At 39.4% G+C, this 22,284-nt stretch overlaps 1 protein-coding gene across 1 annotated transcript in view; it reads right to left on the bottom strand.

Moving 5' to 3' along the window:
• Positions 1–3,770, bottom strand: part of LOC150085895 (immunomodulatory peroxidase-like) — a 312,395-nt gene extending 308,625 nt beyond the window's left edge. The window contains exon 1 of the mRNA XM_090374732.1: positions 3,766–3,770. Within this exon, the coding sequence (XP_090230858.1) occupies positions 3,766–3,770 (5 nt within the window). The remainder of the gene's footprint in view (positions 1–3,765) is intronic.
• Positions 3,771–22,284: the final 18,514 nt, after the last annotated feature.

The following is a 22,284-nucleotide window of genomic DNA, read 5'->3' as shown; positions in this document are numbered from 1 at the left end:
AGCTTCGGAGACTGCTGTCTCCTTCTTCAACAGTATACTATTACTGCAATGACACATCCTTAAGTAGCAGGCCCATGGCACTCATGTACGGTGTTACTGCCATCGGACCACGTGCATGAGTGCCATGGGCCTGCTACTTAAGGATGTGTCATTACAGTAATAGTATACTGTTGAAGAAGGAGACAGCAGTCTCCGAAAGCTTCAGGTTTTATCCCTTTTAATCCAGTTTATTTTAGATAATTTTATTGCTTCGGTATTTTTAACTATATTTTTAACGTTTTATCGTAGTTTATTTTATCGTAATTTATTGTAATATTTTAGTCTTCCGATAGTGTATCACAGTATTTCATTATATTTTATTTCTGTATATTTTATTTTTATAGTAAAAAAAAAATTTTAATTCCTTGGCTGGTGTTTGTCTTTAATTATTGCAGTATGGAATTTCCCAGCCCCATAGGCCTGTTTGAAGATATTGTTGCATCTGAAAGAGCAGGACTAAAATATTTAGAAACTATACAAATATTTAAAATATTTACAAATACGAGGGTGGTTCAATAAAGAATTGCCCTGACCTAGCTGCAGAGGTGCTAGCCTGTTGATTCTTGGCACAGGTTTTAGTCCTTCTCTACATAGCACCGTGTAGATTTACACATTATTCCCATCGATAGATGAGGCTACGGATACCGTTTTTGTAGAAGTGGCGAGGTTGGTCTTCGAACAACCTCACCATTTCTACAAAAACGTTGAGTTGGTCTTTGAACCATGAATCTGTTGCAGAAATGAGTGTCTTGTCGTCAGGGAAGTAGGTCCCCGAAGAAATGATTTGAGGGAAGAAAACAAGAAGTCCGATGGTGCAAGATCGGGTGAGTAGGCTGGATGGGGCAGTATTTCATATCCACAAGTGGCCGCTTGTGTTGTTGCAATTTCAGAAGTGTGAACTGGGGCATTGTCCTGAAGCATTCTCACACCTTTAGACAGCGTGCCACGCCTACATGTTTTCATTTTCTCACGAAATTTTGTGAATAAGTTGGCATAACTGGCACCTGTAATTGTTCTACCTTTCGGCAGGTAATCAGTCATTATTACGCCTTTCTCATCCCAAAACACTGTCAGCAAGACCTTTCCTGCTGACGCTTGGACCCTTGCCTTCTTGGGGGGGTGGGAACTATTATGTCGCCGCCATTCCATGGACTGCTTTTTACTTTCAGGGTCGAAATGGTGAATCCAATTTCATCCTGAGTGATTAGATGAGAGAAAAAGTCTTCATAATGTTTTTGGCACAGGGCTAACAACTCTTGTGATTTCTGTTATCGATTAGCCTTCTGTAAACCAGTCAATAATCGGGGATTCCATTTTGCACTCAATTTCCGTAAATGGAGTTGGTCATGAATGACTGTTTCAACAGAGCCCATACTAATCTTCACCTCCTGCGACAATTCACGCACAGATTGGGAAATAAACTGATTTAATAAATAAATAAATAAATATCCGGCAATCTTCCATGATTAACGACTCCACTTTTCTGATCGTGCTGTCATCAATGGCTGAATGGGAACGACCTGGAATGGGCTCAGATTCTACCGATGTCCGACCACACATAAACTGTCTATGCCAGTGCTTCACAATGCCATAGGATGGGTCTTCATCCTTATATACAGCAGTCATCTCCTAGTGGATTTATTTAGGAGATTTCCCCTTCAAGAACAGATACCGAATTACAGCTCTGGCTTCAACTTTGTCCATGATGTTACTTCGTCACACGTTCAGCTCTGTAAGAGAGAAACAAATTAAGACATAGGGCTGAAATATTACACCTTTAGTACAGAGATATGTATGATGCTACACACAAAATATCATGACTCTGCGATATGCGGAAGTAGGTAAGGGCGGTTCTTTATTGAATCACCCTCATATTAAACTACAGTATTTACAAATACTGTATAGAATATTTGTAAATCGAAAACGTCACTACAAAAAATGTTACAATAGAACATCGAACGTTGGACAGTGAATCACGTGTACGAGGTTGGTGAACGTTACGGAGGCAGTTGTCAATAATTAATTGCATTTGTAGTGACGTAATTGCCTCGCCCTCTTTTCCCACTGGCTCGAATAAATATCACTAGGAGGAGGAAAACTTTTTTAATGCATAGATAGATAGACAATACCTATGCATCCCCAGTGTCAACATACTCCTTCGGGGTTACAGAATGGACTAACAACGAGCTGGAGGATATCATGAGAAAGACAAGGTCAATGATGATCAAGAGCCGCCAACATCACCAGAAGTCAGCCGTGGAGAGGCTGACAATAGCTCGAAAAGGAGGAAGGGACCTAATAGACCTTATCGAGCAACAGAGAACAGCGATTGATAACCTGAAGGAAACACAGCAGCAGGAGCACTCTACGAGTCTATAAGGAAGACAGACGTTTGTGCCAGACGGCACAAACCAAGCTAAAAATATGGGCAAAGAAGATACCCCATGGCAGACACTACAGTGATCTAAAAATACTGTATATATATATAATTTTTAGGCCACCCGAATAAATAAATTCATCTGCCGTGCATTGTGTATTATGTCCGTAAATTGCGTGTTCTCTGGTCAATTTGCCTCTTTTGCTGGACAAAAAACCCGAGTTGCGGGGGAGGAACCTTGCTATCTACGCTTGAGACCGACTAACTCAGCCACGGAGTGAAAAAATCCCACTAAAGTTCCTCTGTCATCGACGGGATTCTAACCCAGGCCTTTTCCATCTGGCGTTGGGAGGACGGTGGCGATACCACTGTGCTACTCGCGCAGACACTACAATGATCTCCATCAAGATCACATAGATAAAACTGCTTCCAATGCATGGCTCACGAGCGAGGAGCCCGGAATGTCAGATGCCACCTGGCCTAAGAAACGATCCAACATATCACTGCGGGATACAAGGTGATCACCCAGACCTAGTACACTCGTTGACACGACCAGGTAGCCAGGATAATACATCAGAAGCTAGCAAGGAAATACCAGTTTATCAAAGAAAGTGTACCATACTCCAAGTACGAACCGCAGGCAATACTAGAGACCCTAACCCACAAGTTGTACTGGGACCGCGCCATCATAACGGATAAGACAATCCCGCACAACAGACAGGACATAACCGCTGTGGACAAGAAGGAAAAGGCAACCTATCTGATTGAAAGAGCAGTAGCCAACACTGACAACCTCCAGAAAACCCATGAGGAAAAAATTAGGAAGTACACGAACCTAAGACTGGAGATCAAAGAGATGTGGCATATGCAAGAAGTAACGACCTCCCAATCATCGTGTCAACTACCGGTATAGTGACAAAGACCTGAACAACAGCCTAGTAGCAATAAGTCTCCCTGCGAACATCTGCAAAGAACTACAAAAAGTGGCAATCCTGAATACCTGTAGGATAGTCAGAGAGTTCCTCGACCAACAATAACACCAGACCACCAGACATAACAAAAACAACCTTGTGTACTTCGTAGCAATACTCGTCGAGGTGGAACCCCCAATCAGAGTGAAATAATAGAAGAGCAACTATAATAATAATAATATTATTATTAATATTATTTATTTATTTGTCATTTATTATTATTATTTTTTTTTGTTTGATGGTTAAAAAAAGACCGCTTCCTTGCATCATTTGGCCTTACTGATACTAATCACAATAAGCAAATTTACTTTATACACCCCACAAAATATAATTGTCAAACCTTGTTTTTATCTACAGAAGTGAAACACTCGAACTTACCTCATTGTTACTGCTCTCCAATCGCATACGTGATATAAACAACAAACTGCCCTTAGTCAAATGTTGGCATTTGACTGTCGCTAACCGTTATGAAACGAAAGGATGTGGCATATTTCCTGTAACTTTTTTACGATTACGGATAACAGTGTTTACCAAGTAAAATATGACAGTAATTGAACACGTTATAAGTGATGTGTACATGATGACCTCTGTCAGTAATTCAACTCTACTACTCTAATTACCTACACGCTAACACTTCTGAAACGTTGTTAAAAACTGTGATGATGGGAATTTTAGAGATTAAGCTAGAAGCAATTCATCTATTAGCTGAGGAGGGGAAAGAATGCTGTTAGACCTGTTGACCAGGTCGTCAATATTCCATAAAGGCAACATACCAGAAACAATATCGTACTAACAATTGCCAACATGTGCAAATGAAAACTGTTAAATTCTTGAACCTAGAATATACGCATGTCTTAAAGTTCTTAGTTTGAAATACCTAACCTAACCAAGAAAGTATAAGACTACCCAAGCATTTTGACTACTTCGTGTTTTCAAATTTAAAATTAACCTCTTTCATCAATCGTGCTCAGCATAAAAGCTTTTAAAGTGCACAAAATTAAAGTATGATTTACTCTGTAAAATTAAATCTTTTCAACTTTATATTCGCCTCATAAAACAGCAAAACAGTGTTCAAAATATGCAGATTACGATTGTTTCCTGGATTGCCTTCTTGATAATCTAATAAAACGCTGATAAAATGATACGCATGAAGTAGGGGGAAAAAAATAATAATAAAAAAAGATCAAGAATGATTAAGACAGCGAGTCAGATGAAACGAGAATTATTATTATTATTTTATTTTATTTTTTTTTTTTACCAATAATGTTTAGTATTTTATTTTTCAAAAAAATCTCCACTACACTTTGGGTACTTACCCATTTGTACAGCAGATTTTTCATACCCTGCTCAAAAGTCAAGAAGTTCGTAATAAAGTTATAGAGCATTAAAAAGGATTGTCGAGATGTTAAAATCAAGAATATACGTCTTTTGCGGAATAGAGATATTTTGGTTGAGACAACCAATATGAATAATGCAGACAGAATAAGTAAAGCTTATTTGGTGTCAGATGCTGATCGACAAACCTAAAATCTGGTGTTAAGCTCACACTAGAAAAGATTTTTATGTTCGAAGAATTTTAAGGACTTTGGTTTTACCCAGGATGAAGTGACCTCAAGAAACCACTTTTAGATTTAATCCTGGATCTGGACAAAGAGTGACAAATTGGATTACTGGGTTTAGTCCACGACTCCTTCGATATCTTAAATAAAAACGATCGTGTCTATTTGGGCTTTACCTTCCACAAGTTTCGCAAGTTTACAGTGGTGAGCAGATGCTTCGTTGTTTGGTATGGGCATTTTGCTCAGTCCTGTATACATAAAGCAGTATCTTGTGGCTATTGTGCGAATGGCGGTCATGTAATTGCAATTGCCTGCGTAACGACGAGCCTCCACAATGTATTAATTCTAAAAGATGAAACAAAGATTCAAATCATTCTGTCAGGAACAGTTTCCGTCAGAAACTGGGGGGGGTTCTTCCGTCCAGCAAAACGGACAAATCAACGAGAACACATACAATTTACAGACATTAATACGGGTTTATGTAATCAATTACGGGCAACATTAATATAATAATTTTTTATTTTTGTTAGGGTTGTTATTGTTTGGATAGGTTTTTAGGAGCATTAGCAACTAAGGCCATATTGCTCCGGGGATATGCGGTGGTCATTCCCTGAGCTTTCCACATCCTCCATATTTGGCGGTCACGGGCTCGAACCCCAGTCTAATTAAGAAGCGTGTGCTACGCACTGTTGCTCCTTCCCACCTGGTTACGGAGGCGCCTTTTTGTTAGGGACAGTGTCTGAATACCGAAAACCTGTAGAAATGACAGAACAAAAAAAATTATGATATTAGGGTCCCCCGTAAATGATTACATCTACCCATATATTTATTTTGTCTGTAAATTGCGTGTGTTCTCTGGTCGATTTGCCTGTTTCCTGGACGAAAAAACCCAATTTTCTGGGGGGAAAACCTTGTTATCTACACCTGAGACCGACTAACTCAGCCATGGAGTGAAAAAATCCCGCTCAAGTTCCTCGCGTCATAGACGGGACTCGAACCCGGGCCTTTTCCACTCGGTGTGAGGAAGATGGTGACAATACCTCGCGCAGCCTTGAAATGGCAGAACAGAGAACCCTTTATGACTAACATACAAACTACTGATTAATTTATTGAGATTGATCATACAGTTCATACTTCATCTGGCCTCGATCGCCAAGAGTAAAGGGAAGCGTTTTTGCTTTCATAAAGGAAATTAATCTTTGACACTACTAGGTTTTCATATCAACTAAGAAATACTGTTTAAGATTTAGACCTAAATTGATGTCAGATGAACTGAGGCTCGTGGCAGAGAAGTAAAATGCCTGGGATGCATATAAATTATCAGGCGACATAGAAGCCTATAGTAGATATAAGCTACTCTATAATCAAGCCACAAAGGAGGTTAGCAAGCGAAGGCTGATTACGAGAAATCCTTGGCAAAGGATGCAAAGAAAAACAGCAAAGACTTATTTACTTATGTAAACTCTAGAAGGAAGGGGATGAATCAGATTGGTCCACTTGATGTTAGTGGTTCGATTGTTTATGATCCTGCTGAGATAGCTGACAAACTGAATGATTATTTTGCATCTATATTCACACATGGGGAATTCTGTAAGGAAGGAGAGGGCACAAGTTTACTAAACTCTAACAAGGAGCTAAACGATATTGTAAGACCGGAGAGCAAAGTCGAGGAGAAATTGTTGAAGTTAAACATAAAAAAGGCACCTGGGGAGGACGGAATCTATCCAGTTATCTTAAAGGAGGCAGCAAGCAAATCCTTAGCCATAATTATGAGCGCATCCTTAGATTCGGGGGAGGTTCCCATGGACTGTAGATGTGCAAATGTATCTAGGATTCACGAAGGGGATTCACAGGTTGACACAAATAATTATAGGCCTGTTAGTTTCACTTCTGTTTCGGGGGAAAATAATAGTCACTGGTTAAAGAAGCATTGCACGATCATCTAGAGAAGACTGCAGTAATAGTTTAGACAGCATGGGTTTGTTAAGGGGAGGTCTTGTCTGACCAATTTGATTGGATACTACGATGTGGTGACAAAGGAACTAGATGCAAAAAATAATTTTGATATCATATACTTGGATTTCAGGAAGGCTTTTGATACTGTTGCACATGGAAGACTGCTATACAAATTGGAGTATAGCATTAACGACAAATTTATACAATGGGATCAAGGGATGGTAGAGTGGGAGACGACGTAGAGGGGTAATAAATGGACACTGCTCTTTGTGGACTAATGTTATTAGTGGAGTCCCTCAGGGTTCCGTGGTAGGCCCATTGTTGTTTTGTGTTTTTATCAATGATATCGATGAAGGTTTGCAGATGATACGAAGGTTGGCAGGGTTGTTAAAGACAGTATGCTACTGCAACAGAATCTAGAAAGGTTAGGCAGATGGGCTGAGAAGTGGTAACTGAAGTTTAAGATTGACAAATGAAAGAGTACTGCATATGGGTAGCAGTCACCCAAGAGAAACGTAGCAAGATCTGTGTGTGGTACTACACTCAGGGAAGTGAAGAATGAAGAAGACCTGGAGGGGGGGGGGGTAATTGTTCAGTCAGATATGTTCTCTGAGCAGTGCAGATGGCTGCCAGGGCAGGTCATGGATTGTTGTTAATGATATATACGAATTTTGCTAGCAGAGACAAGCAGATGATTATCCCTTTATATAACGCAATGGTCAGGCCACACCTTGAGTACTGTGTACAAATCTGGATGCCTCATTTTAGGAAGCATATAGAGTTGCTAGAACGAGTATAAAGGGCAACAAAATTGGTGAGAGGAACAAAGTGGTGCTCTTACTAAGAATGGCTTAAGTTCTGCAAGGTGATCTGATTGAGGTGTATAAGGCCGTGAATGGTTTGAACACGCTCAGTACTAATGGTTTCTTCCGCTTACTTAGATTATGAACCTGATGGGGCGTAGATTTAAATCAAGGAAAGACAGTTGTAGAATAGATGTGCCGAAGTTTGCGTTTAGCTAACGGGTATTTGATTGCTGGAACAGGCTTCCATCTGTCGTCATTGTAGTTGATAGTTTAAATAAATTCTAGGAGGAAGTGGACAAACATTTGGGTGACAGGATGGGTTAAATGGGAAGGGTTTTTTTTTTTTTTTTTAGATAGACTGGTGCTGTATAAACTTGCTTTCTTGCATCATATGTCTTAACTAATGTTAATTCTTATACCGTTCTCCTTCAGAAGACATCCAACTTGCATTGCATAGACTCGATCGTATATGCACAAGGTTTGCTAATGGCCTGGCCATTTAATTGTTTGCGCTGGTTTGATTTTGAACCGTAACCTTTGTTCAAATTACAGAACAAAGGTTACGATTTGAATTCAGATTGAATATCATTACTCATTTGATAATTTGAATATCAATATTCAGATTCGAATATTTATATCGCAATTGCTTCGACTAAGTGGAAGGCTTAATCGCGGATTGGGATGTTTTACCATCCCTGATAAATAGTGATCATTAAGCTATTGTTTTTGCCATTAAGCCTAGTGGTCAACAACAGGACTTGTACTTACAAGATTTGAGGCGTTTTTCGAGTGAAAATTAAGTGGAACAAATTTAGGAGCATTCTTGAATTGTTTTTTTTTTGGTGATGCTGGCGTATCTTTAAACAGTTTGTTCAGCTAACGAATATTTAAATTATGTCCAGTCTCATCTGTTTATTGCTATGGAGCAATCACCCAGAAAGAAGTAGACCAGACGAGCGTCTGTCCCTTGGTGGATACTGAGCTCTCTACATTAAGATCTCAGACTTAGTGTACAAGGAGAGAATACCCGAGAAATAAATTTTTGTCGGCAGTGGATGCTTCACATTAAAAAAATAATTTCAGATGATTGGCGTAGAAGATATCACAGGGCAAATTGCTGGCAGGATTTCGTAAGTCAAACAAGTAATTCTGAGCCATGAGATCTAGTGTATAAAATTTTGCAAAACAAATTGCTTTGTGGTAATATTTATCACACTGTGCAAGTGGATGGAAGTGAGGCTTCAGACTGGTATTCTGCAATGGATATGACTTGAGCTTTCCAGGTTGTGGCAAAATTAAATGGGAAAAAATGCCCAGGTATGATAGAGAATCAAGTGATAACGAAATTTTATGAGTTATAATTGAGTGTTAAATCAAAGTCTTTTGTAAGGTGTTTTTCCTAAACCATGGAAGATTGCCCTATTGAAAATTCTGCACAAGCCTGGGAAGCTCAAGTCAGATCTCAGGGCATATAGGCCCTGAGATCTGACTTTTGCAGTCCTTGTTGACAAACTTAGGTAAAGTTCATGAGAGGATTTTGGCACCACGAATTCACGTTGCAGGAACATCAGCTTGGTTCTGTGGACCAGTTTGGTTTAAAAAAAAAAAAAAGGGGCAATCAACGGATGATGCTATTACTACCCTTATTAACTATGTTCAAAATTCTAATTCAAAATATGTACTTGCAGTATTTGATTTTGAGGGTGCTTGTGATTCGCTCTGGTGGGAGAATGCCCTCAGTTCGTTGCGTTTAGCTAATTGTGATGAGAGCACTTATCGCGTTTTAAGATAGCATTTTCATGATAGATTAATTAAGGTCCATGCAAAACATTTAAAATATTTTGCTGGAGTTTCGAGAGAATGTTCTCAAGGTCTGGTGTTGGGACCTGTTTTGGAATTCTGTTCTGGATCAGTGGCTTGTTCGTGGCCAGGAACATGGCATTCGGATTGCGTATGCAGACGATTTGGTTACTGCGGCAGAAGGCAGGTCTAGGAAGATCCTAGAGGAGAGAATTCAGCCTATACTTGATCTTTCTGCGTGGGCTAAGGTTAACAAACTCAAGATTTCTACGACCATGACAAACGGTATGACATTTAGACAGCATTTTTGATTACAACAGACATCCTAAAGTTTTGATTGAAGGACTGCAAATACCATTTGTTGCTTATAACAAATATTTGGGTATTTTATTGGATGATAGACTGAGTTTTTTTACCGCATGTGTCCTGGATTCTAACTGAGATCAGAAATTTTACGGCTTCTGTATTGCGGATATCTCGAAAGGAGTGGAGGCTTACTAAACGAACTACGTTTCTGTATTACAAAACCATATTTCTCCCTATAGTGTCTTATGCAGCTGGGGTATGGTATCATTCGGTTAACAAACTTAAAGTGAAAACAAAGACTGATGCTGTTAACAATCATGAACGGTCCATGAACAGTTTCTAACGTTGCACTCCAGGTCCTTGGAGGTATGATTCCTCTTGATCTTTATTTAATTTACAGAGGTAAGTTATATAGACTTAGAAAAGGTTTGTTTACAGAAATATTGGAAATTACTACTGATACATCCAATGACATTAAATTAGAAAAGAAAAGGGTTTGGTCAGGTCTTGTAGTAGCCTGGCAGTGTCGCTAGAATGAAAGTGAATTTGGACTAGTGAATAAGCAATATATTTCTGGAGAAGATTTTGCCGAAGATGAATTTGAACTGGCGTTCGTTCATGGCTAATTGCATCTATGACTGCATCTTATCTCCTTACGGGTCATGGTTCACTTCGGGCCAAGTTATTTCTGAGAAGTGTTGAACCAGATCCTAACTGCACTTGTGGACTAGAAACAGAGACTCATTATTACTTCATTGTTCTGAATATAATCTGGCTCGTGCAGAGCTAGCGGCTGCTATATCTTGAGTCAATGCTCATAAGGAAAAATAATGGAAGCAATGACAACGACCATTTTGGATGCAGAGTAAAACAACCTGTAACACTCTTATTCTAAGAACAAGTTATGCTTCTTTAAGAACTGTAAGAAGTATAAATAAGACAATGCATCCATATCTAGATATCGGCATATTCTTGAAGATGAGCAGCAGATTCCGTTTTTGCTTAAAATAAGACAGACTGAATTTTGAAGCATATTACACACACACCTAGGTTCAAAAGCAAACACTTTCCTTCCCATTGGAGAATGATGGGCAGAAAAACACGTAAGGAATTGGTAACGAATGTGTGATGGTAATTCTCTGTAGAGCAAGGTCTGTCAAACTGGAATGTGCCTTGTTTTCTTTTACTGTTTAAATATAGAATAACAAAAGAAAAAAATCGATAAAGGTAATTTTGTTGCTGTATAATCAGTAACAGAATATTCAAATATACTCGGCTCGGAATTCAGGTGCAGTAAGTCGTCGACTGCATTTAGACTCAGATTTCCCTCTCACGGATCCAATCCAATACAGTGCACTGCTGACGAATTAGTTACCACTCTCAGCAAGCTGTCCTGAAGACCTCTTATAAATCCGCCAAGAAGAAAATCTTCCGTCCCACTGTATGCCCTTGGTGGACTCAGGAACTCACCTTGCTTAGATGGTCCGTCCACCGAGCTCGCCGATTTTATCAACGACACCGTGACTGGCCAGCCCCAGAAGTAGCACGACTATTAAGAAAAATGAATACATAAAGGCTATGTATTCATTTTTGAATACATTGGCAATTTTTTTTTTTTTTTGGTAGTTGTTGGCACATAGGCTTCTGTGGCCATAATGCACCTCCCAAGGTTTTTGCAGTACATTGATCCAAGCCCGACGTGGGTATCGAACCCGCGACCTTTGGGTTGCCAGGCAGGCACTTTACCCACCCGGCTAGCCTGGTCGGCTTTGGCAAAATATTGGAGTGGCTAATGGCGCTTAGGACCACAGCTCTCTTTCAAGCACAGAATCTGCTCTTCCCCCTGTCAGTATGGATTCACTGCTAGACGATCCTGTGAGGAAGCTCTCTTCAATCTAGTTCGGCACATAGAAAACTCCGAAGCAAAATTTGAACTCGCCATCTTCATTGAATTCGAAGGCGCATTTGATACTGTCTGGTGGGGCAGTGCTCTGGCACACCTCCGAACAGCCTCCTGTTCTAGCCATCTCTATAAACTTTTCCAAAGCTATTTTTCAGATAGAACAGCAATTCTAAAGTCAAAATGCCATCATGTCTCCAGGCCAATCACCCAGGGGTACCCTCAGGGCTGTCCTGGGACCTCTCGTGTGGAACATGACCCTACAAGACTGGCTTTCCCGCTCCTTCGCCAATACCAAGATTGTTGCTTTTGCGGACGATCTCACGATAGTGGTGTCAGGCCGCTCTCGCAAAGTCATAGAAGATAATGCTAATCGGGTCCTCGATGACCTCTCTTCTTGGGCTGCACTAAATAAACTACGGATAAATCCAAGCAAGACTAAAATAATGCTCTTTAAAAATAAGCTGGACCTCAGGCGGCGTCCGCAAGTTAAAGCCTCTGGGGTACAACTTCCCATTTTCACACAGACCACTGTGCTAAGGGTGGTTCTGGGTCATAAATTAAGCTTTCAGCCCCACCTCATCCATCTTAGCTCTAAGGCCGACACAATCGGAAGGAAGCCGTCTTCCTTCCGATCGTGTCGTATGCTGCACGTGCTTGGTTCCACTGAGCTAGATTGGTAAACATGATAGGCAAATTAGGCTCTAAACAACGGAAGATGCTTCTGGCAACCCATAGGGTATGCAGGACAGTATCCACTGCTGCTATCCAAGTTTTAGCTGGGACCCTTCCACTGGACCTGTATGTAATCTTCCGTGGCCTGACCTTTAGAATCAACAAGAAAATTCCGACCAAGATCTTGGACATTGAGCTAAACCTGGACACTGACCCTAAGGCAGAGAAAACACGATGTTATAATGAGATGATAAACATCTAGCAGACAAGATGGGACACTTCCACCAAGGGAGCAAGGAGATTCCTGATGGATGTCTTTCCCCTCCTCTAAGTCAGCGCAGAAGTGGCTCTCTCTAACTCTTGAGACATAATTCCTAGTCACTGGGCATGGCTCAGTGAACAAGCTCTTCCAACTAGGCCTAATACCCATAGACGTTTGCTACTGCGGGGCCAAGGAGAATTGGTTCCACTTTCTCTTCGAGTGCGCTCTCTATGAGGACCTGAGAGCAAGACCTAGCAAAAACCATCCCTCTCACTGAAAATCAACTGGACATTCTGTTACTGACACCACAGAAGCTGGCTGCCTTCCAGAACTTCTCGATGCAAGTATTCACGCGCAGGAAAGCCTCCTATAGAATAACGCAGGCTACAAATGGGGTTCCCCAGACAGCAGCTTAAAAATTTTTAATTATCTTTATTTGTTTTTATTTTATTAATTATTTTTTAAAATTTATTTTATTTACTATTATTTTTTTCTCATTTTCTCTTCGCACTCTGCACTAGCGTAGCTTTCTCTATCTTTTTTTTTTTTTTTTTTTCTTCTCTCTTCCTCTGGAATGGGTCTCCAGAGGAACCTGGCCCACATCAGGTGAGTCAGAGTCTCTTTTGAGACGGAGAACCCAGAACAGAACACACACAAACCTACGTCACACACATCTCTGGCCCATTTCTAGTGATACTATTCTTCACAAAGATACGAGGCAGAGTTGAAAAGATGTTCTAGGAGCGGCCCTTTACAAAAACACGTCGACATGCAGGTTGAATTTCAATTCATCAGAAAAGATTATGCTCTCCCATTGCTTTTTTGTCCATGTCTTCTTCCTCACTTGTTGGGTCAACAAAAGCTTCTTCTTGGGCCAATAGGCATGCAGACCACATTCTGAAAGCCACCTTTGATAGTTCGTGCACTTGTTTCAACACCAGAGGCCATCTCAAAGTCCAGTTTTCGATCCAAAGCACTAGCGTGGCGATTACGAAGGAATAGCAGTTTCAAATATCGGTCTTCGGAAGGCGTATTCGCTCTTACAGACTGATCCAGGTCTTCTTTTCACATCATCGGTTTCATGCTTTAATTTCAGCACCCGAAATACTGTTGACTGGTGGCAGCCTATTTCATCAGCGACAGCACACATAGAAAGGCCTTCCTGGGCAACCGCAACAGCTGCACTTTTTTTTCTTGGTGTCAACTGAACATATTGAGCTATGCTTACACCTCCACAAAACAGGATACTAATGAGCATGCCTCCGTAGCCGAGTGATCAGGAGTGGGAGTGCAGTAGCACACGCTCTTTGAGTAAACCGGGGTTCAAGCCCCTGACTGCTAAATTCGGTCAATCTGCCAACCGCACTGGACCAGCGTGGCAAATTATGGTCTATTTCCCTCAGCATGAATTGTTGAGGAGGCTTCCATCCTGCAGTGGGTTGATAATGGCTGAAGTTTAGTTTTTTTTTACCTTCCAATGCGGTATTTATAGAAATGGCTGATGCAATACCTTGCAATTAGTCTGATGCAATAGAAGCATTATCTGATGCAATACTTTTGCTTTGCTACAAACAAAATGACTGTAAACAAACAATCTTATACGTTTCATTACAAATGTCACTTTTTTAAAGGTGATGCAGTTTTTTTCCACCACACGCAAGTTATCCATATATCGTATATTGTAGTTTGTCTGCAACTTTGTACAGTACATTGTACACAACTGTACAAAAACGTACTACTATCCAGTACAAAACACTGGATAATGGTATGTTTTTTTGCTGTGCACTGATTGCATAAATTAATGACATATGGCTGACCAGCAGAAATGAAATGCTTCCAATTCGTACATAAAAGTAGTTTTTTTGCTTCTTTTTTAATAAGCAAACAAGTAGAAAATAGTAACAATCATGATTTAACTAACACGCCTAAAATGTAATACACTGCATACATAAATTTTTTCTTCTTTCAACACACTTTAATTGTTGCTGTTCTAGTTTCTCACTGAAATACTGAATTTGGGCAAAGAAAAACAACTGCTCCTACGCAAATTCCATTTATGGAGAATCACACAACTGAATGATGTATTAGAGTATTGTGTTATAATCAATATGATGTTAAGAAAGTTTCAGGCAGCTGCATATTAAAAACTCTGATAGAAAAGTCATTCATTAGATGCAAATTTTTTCAATAAGCATGAAAATTAACCTGTTAGTTCATGTATACAGTGCGTTACATATCAGGCACACTAGCAAATAGTAATAATTCATGATTTCTAAAAAAAAAAGAAAAGAGCACTGCAAAACGCAGACTTATTCGCAAATTGAGAATGCTTCGTTTCTGTGCATTGATTATTCATTCCTCCTACAAGCGCATGGCAACAAACTTATTCGGTGCCTCAGCTACAATATAAAGTATATGGTTAGCCCATGTGATATGTATGAAAAAAGAAATAATAATTGCCAGATTTCTATTGGTCCGACTTTAATGAAATTTCGGAATACTCAAGAATTCTTTCTAAAAGGACCAAACACAAAAATTTCATGAAAATTCACCCACTAATGCATGTTATTACATGCGGACGAGAAAAGAAATAATAATTGTTGTATTTATATTTGTTCAATTTTAACAAAATTTGGCAGGGCTCGCAAAACCATTTTGAAAGGGCCAAATATAAAATTTCATGAAAATCTATCCAATGGTTCAAGTTACATGAGGATGGGCAAAAATAATAATAATTGCTGGATTTTTACTGGCCCGATTTTAAAGAAATTTGGAATGGCTCGGCATATCATTCTAATATGAAAATCCGCCTACTGGAAGCAAAGTTAGTATGTGCGGACGGACATGAAGACCTTGGGCTCATTACGCATATATGCTAACGCGAGTAGTATCAGCAGGAAGTAGAACAGATTGACCTTTGACACCGGACGTGACATTACAGAAAAGTTTATTTCTAGCTCACTAGGTGGCGCTGCACACTTCCGGTTGTTTCTTTTTCCTTCTGCTTGGTAGCCCCGATTTCTTTTGTTTTTTATTTTTTCTCCTTAGATGCTGTTAGTGGTATTTTCACCATTTTATTTTTATTTTTACCTTAATTTCGGTCTCAAACGTGGGTCAGTATGTTTACTCGCTGGCGACATATCCTTATAGCTGACGGGTTTCCCCGTTTGAGGTTAGATGTTGCCTTTGAATGTAGCAGTTGTGACTTCAAAAGCATGACTTGTGAATATTTTGAAAGTTAATTTTGTGAGCAGTGCATTCTGGGAGGACAATACATTCTGTGGGATGGGTTTTAAAAATGGGAGCATTCCTTGTAAGCAGAATGAAATTTTATGGCAATGCATTCGGGGTCAGTGTGTTGCGGTGTGCTCGATGTTTGTAGACATTTTCACAAAAGCGGTGGCTCCTTCTGTGGGATGAAAAGCTGAAAAATATGTCTTGTTGCTATTAAAGTTAGAACTTCCACCCAAACAATTAGTGCTGACAGTGGATTAAAAAACTGACATGTGCAAATTCCCTCTAAAGTGTATATTTTGACCAGCAAATAAGAGTTTTCTGAAATTACTTAAAATGATAATTTCCAAAGTAAACGTTTTAAGACTGAAAATTAGGCTGTTTATTTTTGTCTACCGCTTTCAAACTAGTTAGGCTTTTGTGTCAGCATTAACCTCTTTAGCATTTAATATTTAAAGTTTATTTCCACAATAGTACTTATCCTTAAAAATAAACACCGAAAAAATTTACAAATGCATAGTTCATTGTTGACATCAAACACAAAACTATTTACAAACTTATAATGTAAATTAAGAATATAAATTCTGTCACTAATAGTTAGTAGCAAAAAACACATTTTTGTCCTTTGAAGTGATGTGAAGGCCTAAAACCACAATTTCTATTTAAAGCAGCAATTATATTTGCCATTTACAAAAGGTTAGTAGAATGCAAAAATTCACATTATCACCAAAAGATATTCACAGTAAGTAGAAAAACACATTGTATCCTTTTCAAGTTAGCAACACAATACAGCTTCATACCTACACAAGACTACACTCACATAGTTAAGCCGTTAAGAACACATTTTCCAGTAACTGAATGAATATGAATTGTATTTGTCATCGTACACCCGTCCAACTCGTGAACACAACCAAAGAATGCGTGGAAAATTCCACATGAATTGAACACCAATTTCTCCCCCAGTCTTACACTTTGCTAAAAAGTTTTGAATAGTATTGAAAGGAACTGCATTGCAGTGGTAATATTCGTAGACTGGGTAAAACGATATTTCAAACAACCTTAAGAGGAATTCAATTGTCCTCACAATCAATTCCAAATCATCCATGATACAACTGTCCATCAGGTGAAATATTGTTCTTTTAGATTCCAAAACTTGCACAAAGTCAATAATTGGATTTTTCATCCCAAAAAGTTCAATTTCTGAAATGCCTAAAACTTAAGCGCTTCTCGCACTGACGTTCCACACAACAGTAGTGATGGAATTCAGTTTCGATTGATTATTAAGCTGGTCTGGAGTTGAATTGTATGTTCGACTACGAAGAAGCAGGATATCATCTGCCTTTCTTTTTAGATCGAGCCACTGACTTTTGGAAAGAAGTAGGTATGTTTTCGAATTTTCAAAAATGACAACCGACTCATAATCATACAACACAACAAGGAGCATCATCGGGTTCCCCAATCTTCAGTAGAACATGGAGTTTTATTTTCCGTTAGATGCGTTGTAATTTACACTTGCATTTTGCTTTGCGGGCGCACTCAAGAACTGAAAGTGAAATGACTTGACATGTCAGGCCCAGTGCAATTGTGAAATCCAAGGTTGCGCAGTAGCATCTCGAACAGCAAAACAGACACATCACCATATCGAAATGGGGCTTTCTGATTGGTGGAAATTTCAGCTCGGTCACATCTGTAAGGGGCAGCGATGTAAAGTTTTTCAATATTTTTTCTTGGCCATTAACAAAATACTGTATCATCTATGTTCCTAGTTTTCACTCTTAACCATGCATGAATATCACTTTGCGCTAAATTTCCAGCCTGCCATGAAATTTTGTGGTTATCCTCCAGCCACTGGTTCTGTCTCGGGACTTCAAACTGTAATAACCACCACAGACAAACAGGCAGAATCACTGCAAAATGCATACCGGAATTTTTAGATAGGGCAATTTCTTTAATTGTAAATTCATCTTGTTCATTCAAACTAAGTATTACAAGCGATCATTTTAAAGCTTTCACAAAAACAAGCATGTACATGCCCCGTCACAATTAACGTTCCATACGACAGCTATGAGTCTTTTCACACCATTCATCACTTTGGACTGCTCTGGAAGTTTCCATCATGTCACACATGCATAGGTCACCTTCCTGTTTGTGGAAATGTGACCAGAATCACAAGCTGTTATATTCGAGACGTGTATTCGATTTCTGACTGGTCAAAAATATAGTCAATGTGGAATAATACATATTTTCGTAATATTATTATCTGAACAAAATTGACATTTTCCTATGAAAAACAATATGGGGAAGTGAAATTCTACATTTATTTTCATTAATCGGCCCTGGAAGTATTGTGCAAGGCTCAAGGGGTAGAATTTTTTTTTGCCTGGTCTGTACTTGTTAACAGGAGAGACTGATTCTACAGGGATGGGATACACTTAAATAGAAAGGCTGCAAGAATGTTTGCTGATGCTATCGAGGCAGTGTTAGGTGGGTCGGAACTCTGCTAGATTTGGGGGATACAAGGACTAATAGATTAACAGTAGTCACTGGCAGAGGTGAAAGTGATTCTTGCACTGCTTCTATTGGAATGAGCCGCAGCCTGGAAAATAAGATGCAGGATATTTCAGAGACTGCTGGGAATCATTGGGGTACAAATAAACATGTAGGTTGTGTTAGGGTAGCTAAGAAAAAGAACAGGTGCATGTATACTTGTGTGTACACCAATGCTAGGAGTTTAGTAAATAAATTTGATGAATTTGAGGTATTGCTCAAAACAGCAAAGTCAGATATTGTTCGGATTTCAGAGACGTGGTGTCACACAGATATAAGGAATGTAGAACTGGAATTTGGGGAGTACAATGTCTACAGAAAGGATAGAAAGGGAGGAGGGGTTATGCTATTAGTTAAGAAATACATAAAATCCAAGGAAGTGAAACAAGTTGACATTGCTGGACAGTGCAGTGTCGAATCAGTTTGGTGTGACATAAGCATCGGTAAATCAAAATTGAGAGTAGGAGTGTGCTATAGGCCTAATGACTCTGATGAGTATAATAAGAAACTGTACGAGGAAATAGTGTGGGCCAGTAAATCAGAGAGTCTTATAATGGGGGATTTTAATTTCCCAGATATTGACTGGAATTTGGGGCTGGTCACTCGCACACTAGCAAGGCTTTTGTGGATTTATTGGATGATTGTTTTCTACATCAGCATGTTCGGGAGGCAACTAGAGGGAGTAATTCTCTTGATTTGATTATCAGTAGCGATTCTTCATGCATTAAGAATCTGCAGGTAAATGAACCACTAGGTGGCAGTGATCACAGTGTGCTGAAGTGGGATTTACTCAAAGAGGTAACTACCATTAGGGGTAAAGGGAAGGGTTATTGCTTTCGTAAAGGCGACTACGATGGACTGAGACAGTATTTAAATTCTATACAGTGTGACCAACTGATGATGTTACCAACAGCAAATTCAAAATGGGAAGCATTCAAAGAACTTATCTTGGAAGCTACTAGGCTTTACATACCAACTAAGAAATATTGTTCAAGGTTTAGACCTAAGTGGATGTCAGATGAACTAATGAGACATATGGCAGAGAAGAAAAATGCATGAGATTATACAAATTAATACATACAAATTAACACGTGACACAGAAGCCTATGATAGATACAAGTTGATCTGTAACCAAGTTACAAAGGAGGTTAGGCAGATTACGAGAAATCTTTGGCAAGGGATGCAAAGAAAAACAGCAAAGAGTTCTTTACTTATGTAAACTCTAGAAGGAAGGGGACGAATAAGGTTGGTCCACTTGATATAGACGGGTCAACTGTTGATGATCCTGCTCAGGTAGCTAACAAACTGAATGAATATTTTGCATCGACATTCACACATGAGGAGTTATTCAGCGAGGGGAATGCCAGAGGTGTATTCAACTCTGGCAGTAAGATAGAGAATCTTGTAATAACTGAGAGTAAAGTGGAGGAGAAATTGTTGAAGATAAATACAAGAAAGGCACCTGGGGTGGATGGGATCTATCCAGTTATATTAAAGGAGGCAGCAAAGGAAGTAAGCAAACCCTTAGCCATAATTATGAGAACTTCCTTGGACTCATGGGAAGTACCCATGGACTGGAGATGTGCAAATGTGACCCCAATTCACAAAGGAGGATCAAAGGGCGACACAAGTAATTATAGACCTCTTAGTTTAACTTCTGTTCCTGGAAAATTAATGGAGGCACTGGTTAAAGAAGCACTGTAGGATCAGTTATAGCTCAGACACAGCATGGTTTTGTTAAGGGGAAGTCTTGCCTGACCAATTTGATTGGATACTATGATGCAGTCACAAAAGAACTGGATGCAGGGAATAACTTTGATATTATATACTTGGATCTTAGGAAGGCTTTTGATACTGTTGCACATGGAAGACTGCTACACAAATTGGAGCAGTGTGGCATTGGAGGCAAATTGCTGCTATGGAAAAAGGGGTGGTTGAGGGGGAGAAGACAGAGGATGGTAATCAATGGACACTGCTCATCGTGGACTAATGTTATTAGTGGAGTCCCTCAGGGTTCAGTATTGGGTCCATTATTGTTTTCTGCATTTATTAATGATACTGGTGATGGTATATCAAGCTTAATGTCCAAGTTTGCAGACGATACAAAGGTTGGCAGGGTTGTCAAGGACACTACTGACACTATGCTACTGCAACAGGATCTGGAAAGGTTGAGCAGATGGGCTGAGAGGTGGCAAATGAAGTTTAACATTGACAAATGTAAAGTTCTACATATGGGAAACAGGAACCCCAGAGCAACATATCAACTCTGTGGTACTACACTGACAGTGGTAGAGAATGAAAGGGACCTGGGGGTGGTTGTGCAGGCAGATATGAAGTTTTCTGAGCAGTGCAGACGGGCTGCAAGAGTAGCTCATGGTGTATTGTCGATGATATATAGGAATTTTTCTAGCAGGGATAAGGAGGCGATTATTCCCTTGTATAAGGCAATGGTCAGACCACACCTAGAGTACTGTATACAGGTCTGGAGGCTTCATTTCAAGAAGGATGTAGAGATGCTGGAACGAGTAGAGAGAAGGGCAACAAGATTAGTGAATGGAACAAAGGTGTGCTCTTACGAAGAAAGGCTTAAGTTTTGCAAATTACAGTCTGGAGACTAGGCATCGGCGAGGTGATCTGATAGAGGTGTATAAAGCCTTGAATGGTTTGAGCATGCTCAATGCTGATGGGATTCTTCCTCTGGCTCAGAATAATCACCTGAGAGGGCATAAATTCAAATTGAGAAAAGACAGATGTAGGATAGACGTGAGGAAATTTGCCTTTAGCCAGCGGGTGGTTGGTTGATGGAAAGACTTCCATCCCTTGTCGTGGACGTTGATAGCCTAAATAAGTTTAAGGCTCAGCTGGACGGGTATTTCGAACAAATAGAGGGGTGAAGTGGAAATGGTTATTTTTTTATTTATTTATTTTTTTTGGGCTGATGCTGCATAAGCTTGCTTTCTTGCATCAAATGCCTCTACTAATGCTAATCTAATCGTAGCAAGTTTTTGAAAGTCTAAATTCACTTGAATATATTATTTTAAAGTTGAACAAACTAATGAAAAACACTTGTTTTTTCCTGTTTCACACAAAACGTGCCCTTATGAGTTTCTCTCACAAACATGTGTCTATTTTAAAACTGTTCATTGTTATTCTCACGACTTATCACACCTGGCTGTTTTGTTCCCACTTGCTTTGAAAATTTAACTCCCATATCCAGCCAATGAATTGATAGCTATAAATTCTATTTTATTCCGAATGTTAAAATCTGGGGGCTTATTTATTTATTTTTTAAAATTATTATTTTAATAGTACTTTGTCACTCATATCTGTCTAGTTTGCTCAACCCTATCCAGCTATTGAGAATGTTTTTTTTTGCTGGATCATATATTTGGGCTCCGTTATCAAATTAATAAATTTCTAATGATATTTCTAAAAAGGGCACAATGGTCTGTTCCCCATGCACTGACAAAACTTTAAAGATACTGAGTTCTTTCCAACAGGTTGTCCTAGCTGCTTGATATGCTCTAAGAAGGTTAAATTTTTGTTAACCTTTCAGTTGGCTATCCCTAAGAACTTTACTACTGGTTTACTGGAATTGTGTCCTAATTTTAGTTCTGGATGAAGATTATGGCTTTGGAAGTTGCATACAGATTTTTTGTGATGAGAGAGTAAATCCATTCTCTTTGTCCATTTGATGACACTGTTGATGGCATTATATAATTCTCTTTCTGTAGTACTCATATTCTGGAATTGGCTGATATACTCAAGAGGGCATTTATTATGGGTGCTAACTGGTCTGTAACATTATTCACCTTAATTGCAAGCAGGGTGATGCAATAAGGACAAATACTG

This window comes from Mastigoproctus giganteus, chromosome 5 (genome assembly GCF_048544385.1).
Source record: "Mastigoproctus giganteus isolate SK-2022 chromosome 5, ASM4854438v1, whole genome shotgun sequence".
In the NCBI taxonomy this organism is placed as follows: Eukaryota; Metazoa; Arthropoda; class Arachnida; order Uropygi; family Thelyphonidae; genus Mastigoproctus; species Mastigoproctus giganteus.
The sequence above is the reverse complement of the archived record's forward strand: the minus strand, read 5'-3'. Positions and strand labels throughout refer to the sequence as shown.